The sequence below is a fragment of the Fusarium pseudograminearum genome, chromosome 2 (genome assembly GCF_000303195.2).
Source record: "Fusarium pseudograminearum CS3096 chromosome 2, whole genome shotgun sequence".
In the NCBI taxonomy this organism is placed as follows: Eukaryota; Fungi; Ascomycota; class Sordariomycetes; order Hypocreales; family Nectriaceae; genus Fusarium; species Fusarium pseudograminearum.
In genome coordinates this window covers 5,512,800-5,524,418 of record NC_031952.1, presented here as the reverse complement: position 1 = coordinate 5,524,418, position 11,619 = coordinate 5,512,800, and the positions used below count along the sequence as shown (strand labels likewise).

Below are 11,619 nucleotides of genomic sequence, written 5' to 3'. Positions count from 1 at the left end.
CGGTACTGATTTAGTGGCTGTCATAAATATTAGATCACTCTTAGTGTATGTATGGCCTAAGAGTGGACTAATGATTTCGTCTGTGTGGCTTCAAGTCCCTATTTTTTAGCAACCCGCCTGGTAGCCTAGCTAGGGTTCCTGTCCACTAACGAGCACTAATCTTACAGGGCCAACACCAGCCCATGCTTGGTCTCACCTCACTGCCTGAAAATGCTGTCATGAGGAAGCATCCTGCCCTCTTCCTTAATCCAAATTAGCGTAATGGTTGTGAAAATCTCAGGTACGGATGATGTCGTCATGCGGCACAGCATCATCTCCCGTTAGATCCCGTCTACGGCTGAAGCGGGAGGTAGTGATGATGGCTGAGAGAGAAGTTTCTTTGGAGAATAGGCTATCGAGACGCTCCAATTCGAGACAAGATATAGACTATGGGACGTCCCAAGAATGATCAGCTCTACTGTGAATCTTTTGTGACGGCGAGATAAAAACATATCCGCTGCTTGACAACTCTTTATCTCACTCAAGTGGTACAAGGCTGACTCTACCTGCCTGACCATCTCCCGAAATTACATGCCCCCGCTGGGATCAACATCCCTCCCTGCTCCCTCAGCACCCCCACATGGCTTTTATCTGATCGTCCGACGGTCCGCTCCCGTCTAGGTAGCCAGGAAGCATAAAACATCATCAGGTCCTGCGACATGCTGCCGTTCAGACAGACCATCATCTTTGGGTTCTCCGTCGCCAACATGAAGATGCTCTATGACCGTTTTGCGCCGCTCCTTCTTGGCACCTCACAGCTCTTTTTCTCTCGCGTTTCGTTGGCCCAGGATGCCTCGACGTTGAAATGGGGTCCTTGTGACTTGGATCTTCCTGAGAAGTTGCTCAAGCCTGGCGATTGCGCCACGATTGAGGTTCCTTTGGACTATACCAACCCAAGCTCCGACAAGACCGTTGAGCTCCAATTGCTCCGGTACAACGCTACCAAAGAACCTTTCAAGGGTAGCGTTTTCTGGAACCCAGGTGGTCCTGGAATCTCCGGTCTCGAGACGCTTGCTTATCTCGGACAGGACTTTCGCGAGTGAGCATACATTCAATTCTTCCTTGAGATTGAAGCTAATATATTTCTAGCATCCTAGGTGGTCATCACAACATCATCTCATTCGACCCTCGGTACGTAATTCAGACTGCATGAGCCAACCTCTAACACTGCAAAGAGGCACAGGTAGAACCATCCCATTTGTGTGTAATGTAAACACTACAACCACCACAAAGTTTCGTAGGGGCATCGAGGCTATGCCCCAGGCTGATCTCTGGGAATACGTCAAGAACGAAGCCTGGGAGTCCATGCAGAAAGTCGCCGAGGCCTGCTACGAGACCCAGAAAGAGAATGGTCGCTTCCTCAGCACTGCTTTCACTGCACGCGACATGATGAGGATGGTCGATGCACTTGGAGAAGATGGAAAATTGAGATTTTGGGGTATCTCTTACGGTACTATCCTCGGACAAGTTGCTGCGTCCTTGTTCCCTGATCGCATTGACCGCCTTCTTCTTGACTCCAACTCTCTTGCAGATGCGTACTTCACTTCAACCGGTATTGGAGGCCCCAAGGACGCTGAGAAGTCCTTGGTGCATCTTTTCACTGAATGTGTCGAGCTTGATACTGATGTTTGTCGACTGGCCAACTATTCCGGAAGCAAGACTACAGTTGAAGACTTGCGTGACGCGACAGTCGATCTCTTTCAGAAGCTAAAGGACATGAAAGACCTTCCAGAAGGTCTTTCATCTGCCGATTACCCTTATGCTGGTAACTCTATTCTGAAGGCGTTGAAGAATGCCATCATGAACCTTCTTTCCAGTCCTTTTAACTACTCAACCGTGGCGGAGCTCCTCTCATATGCATTCGATGGAGACTACAAGAAGGCCCTGAGCCTGTACAAAGAGGACGTCTCGGAGTGGAACCTGGGTAAAAACTCGTTCCAAGGAATTGCATGCTCTGAGACGTCCCTCCGAGTCAAGTCACCAGAGGATCTTTTCTCTCTCTACCAGGCGCACCTTGCTGAGAGTACCTTTGGCGATGCTATTGCTGCTGACTACATGGCCTGTGGTGCTTGGAAGTTTGATGCCGCAGAGGGCGTTGACACAAACACTCTTCGAAACATCAAGACCAGCTTCCCAGTTTTTGTTGTCAACAATGCATACGATCCCATCACTTCTCTCAGCCATGCATACCAGGTCTCCTCCAGATTTAGGGATAGCAGAGTGTTGGTGAATGAGGGCGTTGGTGTAAGTTTTCCTCGTTGACAATTCCTTCGGAGTTAAGCTAATTTGCTGTTTAATAGCATGGTGTGACATCGCATTCGTCCACTTGTCTTCTCAAAGCTATCTCATCTTACTTCATTGATGGCACCCTCCCCGAGGTTGGCGCGACATGCAAGCCTGAAGAGGGAGCGTTTGAGTACGCTCTGTCGCGCTCATGAATATCACAAATATTATAACAGCTTGTATATAGATGTAACTGGTAGGATATAAATAATAAAGCAATTTTTGTTGATCTGTTGTTAATGGTATCTGTAATCTTCGCACAGGCGTTAAAAGGAATAAGCTCTTAGTGGATGATGTCGAATCTTCCAGGAGGGTCTGTAGGTAGCGTTAGTGGGGAGAGTCACTGGAGAGTCCTGAGAGGTTGGTTCCTTCAGGGCGTTAGGACCACTGGAAGCCGCCCGCCCGCTCAGGCATTCAGCTACGCACAAGTATGGAACATTTGTCAATTGTGTTTCATCGAACTGTGTCTTCGCCAATGAAAAGTTTGTGTTTATTAGAACCAGATAAATATAAATATTTACTTGGCGCATCTATGAGTTTTATACATCGTGACTATGAAACCTTTCCTAGGTTATAAAGTTATGGTTTAGAGTAGACGAGCAATCATTCTGACAATATTGCCAATGGGGTTGGAGAGCCGAGGCGAGGCGTTTTCTGGGACTGTCGAGGCAGATGCGCTGGGGGTCGCGGCGGCAGTGTTTTCATTAACCACGGGTGCGACTTGTGAAGCCTCTTTAGAGTGAGCTGTAGATATGCTGGTCTCCTCAGCTTCGGTCTCTGAGGTGGCATAAGTGGTCGTGCTGATTGAAACCTGAGTCGTTGTTACATCCCGAGTTGTACTGCCAGAAACAGTACTGGATGAGTCGTCATTATTGCCTTCAGCGGTGTCGTACTCTGGGCCCAAATAGAGCCCTGTGTTATACACGCTGTAGGCATCTGGCTTCATGCCTCCACAGGCCTCTCGAGGGTATCCCGGGCAGCTCAAGTTGCATTGGTCGTCGTCCACCAGCGAGGATTTGGCCGGATAGGTGTCGGAACAGTAGCACTTGGTCGCGTGAAGGATAGCAACGCTATTCTTCTCTTTTTGGCAGTAGTTGAAGCATTGGCCGGTCGTCATGAAAGTGCTTTCCGTACCGAGGCTTGCCTTTGATGGGAGAGTACTGAAGCATCCTTGCGGTGTAAAGTCGTTGAGTACGGGACTTTTAGCGGGAGGCTGTAAGCTAGAATCGCCGCTGACTTGGGCGACACTCGCAGCGAGAAACGTGAGGAGTCCAAATTTAGTGATGGCCATGGTGAAAGTTGTGGTGACTCGGGTTGTGGATAATGGTGAAAGTCAACGTGTGGTAAGAGTAGCAAGTATTTAAGTATGTATCAAGGCGCTGGTGCTAGTTGTGTAAATCTTGGAGCATTCAGCCTCGAAGGAAGCGGGGGCATTTAAATTAATCCCTTCAAGTGCCAGTTAAAAGGGCCCGCTGCTGACCGGTTGTTTGTTTGAAACGAAGGATTGGGCTGATGACTCTGCCAAGGCTGGCTGAAGCGATGAGAGGGAGAGACAGACGTGAAAGACAGGCCTGGCATATTAAAAGAAATAGGAAAAGAAAAGCATTTCACTCTTTGGTCGCTTGGTTATGCACCTACAGACACGCCGATTCTTGTTGATGCTCACCCGATTAGACAACCAACTGTTGGCAAATTCCAGTGATAAAAAGAAAAGAGTTACTAATCTCCGATATTCCCGCTTGTTGTGCACAGACTCCCAGTGACATAACATATCACGATGCCAAGGATGTCACCTCCAAGTAGAACAGCTCTGCAAGGCCGCTTATCCGATGTCAAGGTACTAGCCAGGATAGTAATTTGAACCATAGGCAAATCGTATCAGACCTCAAGCCTGTTGCCTGACTGTAGTGCTGCAGGGTAAACGTGACGATATCAATGCGGATTTTAATGGTGCGATGGCCTGGCAGTGCACTCACTACATGGTCTGAGCCTACGGCCCATCTCTTCATCGACCTCATTGGCTAGCGGGTTTAGCTCAGTTGGGAGAGCGTCAGACTGAAGTCAAACTTCAATCATCACGATATCTGAAGGTCATGTGTTCGATCCACATAAACCGCAGCGTCTTTTCTTTTTTTCCACATTCTTCTCTTAGTTCATTGAGCAATCTTCTTTTTTTATCTGCTTGCATATGCGCAAGTAGAAAGCTGATCTCATCTCTTTCTGTGTGATGCAGAAAGTCTTTCTCCAGGTGAGAGTTCATGGACGCGTCTTCGCCTTGACTTCAATTTCCAACAAAAGTTATCCAACACACATGCATCCGTGTAGAGCTACTCGTCTGCTCCGCCAATTATAGCATTTAAATTTAAAAGTAAGAAAAAACTTTCAAACTGGATAAATGGGATGCTTTCTGATTTCGGTGGTTGGGTTGTTTTGTATCCACTATCAATAAAGTAATTCCTAGTTGGCCTTTGGCAAAGGCTATGTATCAGCAACACAACCGTGGCGATTAAGTTTTCACCTTGACAGAATAATCGCAATGGGGCTCTAGAAGATTCTTCAGGTCTATCACTGGGCGGAGCCTTTCTGGAAACCGTAGTTATCCCTTGCAGCCACTGATTAGGCACATATAGGCACCCGTCAACCTTAACCTGGAGCATACTTCAAGTCCAAAGGAATAAGAACTCAGAGACAATCAAAGTTCAAGATGGAAAATTCCATCATGATTAGACTTTTGGCTGGACTATAAGAGGCCCTCGATGGTCCCAATGTTCTTCCAAAGAATCTTGACCAGTAACAACCACACTTCTCCATTTTCACAACTACCAACCAAGTTTCTTCTTCACAACCACCAACCAACATATCCAAGATGAAGACCTCCGCTATCACGGCTATCGCCGCCACTGCTCTTTTCGCAGCACCTACCCTGGCTTCGCCCCGAGGCAGGGACCTTGATTGGGTCCCCGAGTGCGGCGTAAGTTTCTACCATAGACCAAAGAAAATGTTTCATCACTGACACGTCACAGGTAACTTGTGTTGAGCGCGCTGTTGCGGCACAGGGATGTGATCCCAACCTTCAGGAATGCTACTGCGGCCGTGGGTTCTTTGACCCTTGGTATGCTTGCGTCTCACAGGCCTGTAGCAGGGAAGACCTGCCCAGTACGCAAATTCGTCGACATATGAGGAGTGCAGCTTGCTAACGTGATATAGATGGCTACATTTGGGGTTTCACTCGTTGTGACCCTAAGACCCCTATCTTCATCGATTCCGAGACCTACGACTCGATAAAGGGACCCCGAAACGAAACGACCGTCCCTCCTGTTCCCACAAGTACCGGAATCTGGTCCGCCTCGCCCTCCTTCGTTTCCGATCATGACTGGGTCCTGGAGACCCCTCACAGCGTTGTAAGTTTACTTTAATCCTGTTGTCACACCACAATCTCTAACAAGCAACAGAAGAGCAGCATCCAAGCCAGAGCCACCGCCGAGGAGACCACTGCCGTCGCCACCGAGACCACTGCCGTCGCCACCGAGACCACCACCACCACCAGAGCCTCCGCTACCGGCCCTACAGCTACATCGACAAAGCCTGCCACTGTCACCGACTCTGGCTCTGCAATGGTCAAGGCTGGTATGGCCTCTCTTGGCTTGGCTTCAGTAGCAGCCATGTTCCTCACCATGTAAGAGGATTGTCTGGTTACGTCGTTTAGGCCCCAGACCAAGGGCCATGCTTTACTGTAGAGCACAGGCGCGGGAATAATTTCTTGATAGAGGAACTGCAAACGATGAACTTATAGAGTGTCTACCCTCCAAATAAAAATCACAGTTTGCAACAAGATGAATACCAGATGTGTGCTGCTGCTGTAATGCGATAGATATGTGTTGCGTAAATCTCAAGCATGGGTAAGCGTGCGTTACTCTACATCTCTTGAGCAAGTAGTTGAGACCACTCAAGTCTAATCCTAACAATCTTGTGAATGCATCTCTCAGTATAAAGGCGGAATCTCTTTCGCTTTTAGTTACTATCTGGAATGATTATAGTTCTAGCTCATGTCTAACATTGCAGCCGGGAAACAATGGCACTCAGGGAGTGAGCGGAAGACGTTACATCATTCCAGGATTGGACAATTTAGTACACCTGGTCGTATTGTCCTTCGCAAGTGTCGAAAGACCTCCCATCCGGGACCTTGGTTTCATACTTGGCTTTCAAATCATTGTCCCTTCGCCTCAGTTTGGCACTCGGTGGGCTCTCACATCCTGCCTCTGGTCCCATGCAGGCAATCTCGCTGTTCCCGATTAGCAAGTGTTATCAGGAAGATAACATATGAATATGACTTACTAATCTTTCTCCACTCGGTCACATGTACCGTCCAGCGTCAGGACATCCTTCAAAAAGGTGGACACAGCAGCATGTTGGTGAGAGAGAAGGTACCAATTCGGTTGGAAAGAGGCCATTCTGCCAGGCAAAAACTTTTCGATCGTGGTGAGTACACCCATCTGGGCAAAGGCCTCACGAAGTGCTGGAAGTCGTTATTTAGTAATGCATCAATGACGTTTTATACGAATGGACCTACAAAGTTTGGCATAATCGTCGCTGACAAATTCGTCTTTGTTGAACTCGTTCGTGAAAAGGGCCGTGTCTAAAAAGCGGTATCAGTTATGGTCTCGCAAACAATTCAATGTGTGATCCATACCTGTGAACATCTTCCCATATAGCTTATGGCCAAGGTAGTAATCGGCGCCATGGATAGCCTCGTGAACCCAGTCTTGGAGCCTCTTGGTAGTGTTACCGTAGATTGCCACATCTCCCCGTGGAAAACTGAAAGGTCAGAGACAAGCAGAATATTAATTCGATCTGTACTCACGTCGTGCAAGCGCCCATGAGTGTACCGTTGAGTGGTGGGGCCGCTGGATGAAATGTTAGCACATGGCATCAGACATATGGCAGAGAGGCAGGGAGTGACTAACCGAATTGGATTCGAATGAAGTTTCTCAGGCCAATAGGCACGCGACCAAAGTTGTCGGCGATGGATTCGATACGGTTTTGCGACAAGTGATGGTGGCAGATGACCCAAGGCTGGGGACAGTCCTCATAAAGAACATTATAGACTGTCATGTTGTAGGGATCCAAGTTTTCCTGGGCAGCCAATTTCTTGCATTGCTTAGGCAGCTCTGTTTTCGATGTCAATAGCTGTGCCTGAGACGTAACGACAAGGCGGGATGCATACTTCCCCATGGCCACTTGGTGACAGTGTGAGGTGTTTGTGGAAGAGCCTCGAACAGATCGTCGTCAATGTGGGCGAAGTCCACACCGGGGCACAAGACAGGCTTGTCAAGTTTTCCGAGTACTGGACTTGCGAGAACAAGGATACCTGCAAGTTGAAAGAAGCGCATGGTGAATGAATCTCTTGGGTTGATAGAAACGTGATGGGAACTCGATGTGTCAGTTTGCAAGTGAAAGACGGGGATATCGTCTTCTTAAATATCCGTAGTGTTTTAAAGTTCATTGCGAGGCCCTAGAAATGTCAAGTGATATCTGTCATGATGTTCGGTCTGGGCTGAAGGTTGTTGTGGTAGGCTTCAGATGCTGTCCAACCCCATTGCTGTTTGATAGAATAGTTTCGCTGTTCCTGCTACGTTGTCCCAACCCCGTGTGAGGAGGTGGCGATGACCACAGAATATTGAAGAACAAACCGAATACATTAGTTAGACGGCGAGTTCGAGTAAGAACACCTGGAGTCTCATGTGCATATGTTGACATTCCAAGGGGACACATGCATTATGGATTTGCGTAGCAGCGTGTCTGTTGCCTTGACAATTGTCTCCTTGATGCAGTATCTCAAGACACACAACGCAAACAGACTCCAACCAACTCAGTTTTACATGCTTCAACGAACCACCGAAGCTCAGTCGAACGAGCTCATCTCCGAGTTCACCCCGCATTTTGCCTGGCCCTGTAAGGCAGTGCCTACACGTATGAGGAAGCCATAGCCAACCATTTCCGCCCCGATCGAGCAACAGCAGAGACTAATTTGATGGCCAATTGACCGAGATTCTCACCTTTTATTATGTTGCCAATATCCAAGCCAATGGTAGGGAACATAGCTGGCAGCTTCCAGAATCTGACAGAGTGTTGGGGTTTGAACCAGCCCCCCGGTATGATTGATTGGAGAATTTGCTTCCACGATGATGGATTGCTACAACACAGTTTGTGATGCCACCGGATTGATTAACGTTATCTTTGCTGACAAATTCATGTACACTCATTGCATTGGTTGATCTCTTTCACACTTGAGTGGTGAACTGTCCCTGTAGCTAGAGAAATCGATCGATTAACAATCATAAATATTTCGCATATTCATGGGTCTTACAGGATAAGCCGCCAATGGCTAAACGCAGCTGGTCACATTGCTTATCTGAAAACAGTCTTTCCTCTTCCGATGGGTCGTGATGGTGAGACATCTTAGTGAATCTGCCGTAAGACTCTTGTCTGACAGCACAGAAGCTCTCGCAGCCTGGCTTGTAATAACTCATATACTTATGATAAATGGGTACAATTGGCAGTTAATGTTAATCGGTCGCGGCGCATCATGTATATTTCTGTATCATCTTCTGGCCAAGTCACGGATCGTCGTGAAACCATGCTTAGATCTTGCAGGACTGAAACACGATTCACTGTACGTAACATTTGACATATCACATCATCCAATTATCTACTCTATTGAGTGGACACTACTGCGAGTGCGAGTGCGAGTGTAATACCGGGCATAATAGCCTAAAACCTCGATGTAAGCCTCATGATGTTTGTATTACATGGTGTGTAGCCTTTAGTCCTTGCATAACTTCAAACGATGGACTCTGTTGAGAACAGACTACCTGGGACTACTTAAGATGACCCAAAAACTCGAAGGATATGCCAATAGCTGCATCAACCAGATTTTAGAGTCCTTACCGACAGACTTCAAAGACACCATGACCAACACGGGTATGGAACAAGAGCCAGTGTCAGTAATGATTGTTAACTTCAAAGACATAATGATATTAATGAGTTTTCAGGTGGAGCAAGACACTCTCAGCGCCAGAGAAAGATGAAAGAAACAGCCTTCCAACCGAGAAACCAAATTCAACAGCTGATTGTGAGGCTGCCGTTCATCAAGACACAGCCGACACTCAGATACAACAAAGAGATGATGCATATCTTCATGGCCTACCACTAGTTCTCATGACTCTGTCGCTGATGGTCGGCGTATTAATGATCTCTTTGGACACCAGCATTATTGGTAGGCCCTGTGTTCAACATACCACATTCTTCACTTACATGACAAAGCGACTGCAATCCCAAAGATAACAAGCAAGTTCGACAGTCTTGGTGATGTTGGTACGTAAATATTACTCACCAAGATAGTGTTCTTCCTGACCTCACTCACCTCAGCCTGGTACGCTTCAGCTTACCTCCTCACCCAACTCTCTGCCCAGCCAGCGTTTGGCAAGATATACACCTTCTGGAACTTGAAATGGGTATATCTAGCGTCATCTATAATTTTTGAGGCAGGTTCCATACTCTGCGCCGCTGCCCCGAGTTCACCGGTGTTCATCGTCGGCAGGGCCATAGCTGGACTTGGTGCTGCAGGCGTTTTCTGCGGCGCGATGATCATTATATCGAGAATCGTCGAGATGAGAAAGCGGCCGTTACTTCTGGCAATCGTGGCAAGTATGTATGGTATATCTTCCGTCATTGGGCCTTCACTTGGAGGCGTTTTCACACATTCTAAGCAACTGACTTGGAGATTTTGTTTTTGGATCAATCTTCGTGAGTGGTTTCCTACCAGACTTACGAGACCGCGTCTAATATCCTACAAGCACTGGGCTCTTTGATGGCTGCCATCATTATATTGTACTACCCATTGTCTCTCGGCGAAGCTCCAGACAAAGATAAGCCCATCAAAGAAAAGATTCTCGGCCTGGGACTCAAGAGTTCGGGTCTTCTTGCGGGGACTCTCGTTTGCCTGTTTCTGGCACTGCAGAATGGTGGCTCTGTTTATCCGTGGTCTGATTCGCGCGTCTGGGGATGCTTGCTAGGATTTGGTCTACTTCTCATTCTTTTTACGTACATTCAAATACGACAAGGTGAAGCGTAAGTATCCTACAACAAGGTTGGGCTCACTGAAAGCTGACAATTCACAGAGCTCTGATCAAGCCACGGATTATTTCTCAACGATCAGTCTTTCTTGGATGCATGTTTGCTGCCCTTTACCAAGGCGCCATGACGACGCAGACGTACCATTTGCCCTTTTACTTCCAAGCAGTCAAGGGTGTGGACCCTCAGGTATCAGGTATAAATATTCTTCCGCATGGAGTCACAACTACCGTCGCGACTCTAATTGCCGGCTCCATAATCACATGGTCGGGGTACTATGTTCCTTTCATGTGGATAGGCGCGGCCATCTTCACCACCGGTGCGGGATTGCTATACACTATCGACCAGGGCACATCCTTGGCTCAATGGTTCGGCTTCGAAGTCCTTGCGGGTGCGGGATTTGGTATGGCCATTCAAATCCCCGTCTCCGCCGTTCAAGTGGTGCTGAGTACTGCAGACATTCCTCTAGGAACAGTTTTGGTCATTATTTCGCAAGCACTTGGAGGATCTGTGGGACTATCTATATCTCAGAATGTCTTCCAGAACTCACTTCGTCAAAAGCTGAAAGACATCGGCGAGATTGACGTTGATGCCGTCATTGCTACAGGTGGGATCGACTTGGAGCATATTATCCCAAACGAGAAGCTTTCCTATGTTAGGAATGCTTTCCGGTGTGGTGTGTCTAACGCTTTCATTGTGTCGACGTCGCTCGCCGGTGTTGCATTCTTGGCGAGTATCGGAATGGAAAGACGGAAGATAAAGTCTAAGAAAGATGGACGAATTTGATGTTACTGCAGAGCTGAGTTAACAAATCGAGAGGGCCCTACGTCGACATATAGCCCAGGGTAGCTTTAGCCGAGCGGTTATATCAGCCACGAATATAGCATGTCATAGATAAGGGTACATCCAAGGTGGTAATGGCGGTTAAGCATATCTGTTTCCTGTGATTGTTTCTATCCCATTCTACATAATCGCATCGGCGTTATGATTTCGAGCCAATTGGGACTGAAATCTATTCAGCTGAACTGTTCAGGAGAGATCACTAGATGAGACGATCATCATCTCCGCATTTCTTCCAGGTTACATCCAACGGACCAGTATACCCTCTTTGGCATTCTAAGGCCCGTATGATTGAAATATGCATTCCAAAACAGGCAAAGAGTG

At 47.6% G+C, this 11,619-nt stretch overlaps 5 protein-coding genes across 5 annotated transcripts, besides 1 other annotated feature; 3 read left to right on the top strand and 2 right to left on the bottom strand.

Moving 5' to 3' along the window:
- Positions 1-746: 746 nt before the first annotated feature.
- FPSE_10934 (uncharacterized protein) lies at positions 747-2,477 on the top strand (the record flags this gene model as incomplete). The annotated part of the gene is made up of 4 exons (XM_009264051.1): positions 747-1,078; positions 1,129-1,170; positions 1,215-2,283; positions 2,340-2,477. The coding sequence occupies 4 exons, from the start codon at positions 747-749 to the stop codon at positions 2,475-2,477; spliced, it is 1,581 nt and encodes a 526-aa protein (XP_009262326.1).
- A 431-nt stretch (positions 2,478-2,908) lies between these two features.
- FPSE_10933 (uncharacterized protein) lies at positions 2,909-3,613 on the bottom strand (the record flags this gene model as incomplete). Its single annotated transcript, XM_009264050.1, has 1 exon — positions 2,909-3,613. The coding sequence occupies one exon, from the start codon at positions 3,611-3,613 to the stop codon at positions 2,909-2,911; it is 705 nt and encodes a 234-aa protein (XP_009262325.1).
- Positions 3,614-5,188: 1,575 nt separating this feature from the next.
- On the top strand, positions 5,189-6,002 carry FPSE_10932 (uncharacterized protein; the record flags this gene model as incomplete). The annotated part of the gene is made up of 4 exons (XM_009264049.1): positions 5,189-5,293; positions 5,346-5,478; positions 5,530-5,723; positions 5,775-6,002. The coding sequence occupies 4 exons, from the start codon at positions 5,189-5,191 to the stop codon at positions 6,000-6,002; spliced, it is 660 nt and encodes a 219-aa protein (XP_009262324.1).
- Positions 5,796-5,883: a microsatellite.
- Positions 6,003-6,447: 445 nt separating the features above from the next.
- FPSE_10931 (uncharacterized protein) lies at positions 6,448-7,712 on the bottom strand (the record flags this gene model as incomplete). The annotated part of the gene is made up of 7 exons (XM_009264048.1): positions 6,448-6,604; positions 6,658-6,838; positions 6,893-6,958; positions 7,013-7,137; positions 7,184-7,226; positions 7,287-7,490; positions 7,547-7,712. The coding sequence occupies 7 exons, from the start codon at positions 7,710-7,712 to the stop codon at positions 6,448-6,450; spliced, it is 942 nt and encodes a 313-aa protein (XP_009262323.1).
- A 1,406-nt stretch (positions 7,713-9,118) lies between these two features.
- Positions 9,119-11,241, top strand: FPSE_10930 (uncharacterized protein; the record flags this gene model as incomplete). The annotated part of the gene is made up of 6 exons (XM_009264047.1): positions 9,119-9,134; positions 9,190-9,322; positions 9,375-9,598; positions 9,724-10,029; positions 10,179-10,452; positions 10,503-11,241. 6 exons carry the CDS (start codon positions 9,119-9,121, stop codon positions 11,239-11,241), a joined length of 1,692 nt encoding a protein of 563 aa, XP_009262322.1.
- Between the last annotated feature and the right edge of the window lie 378 nt (positions 11,242-11,619).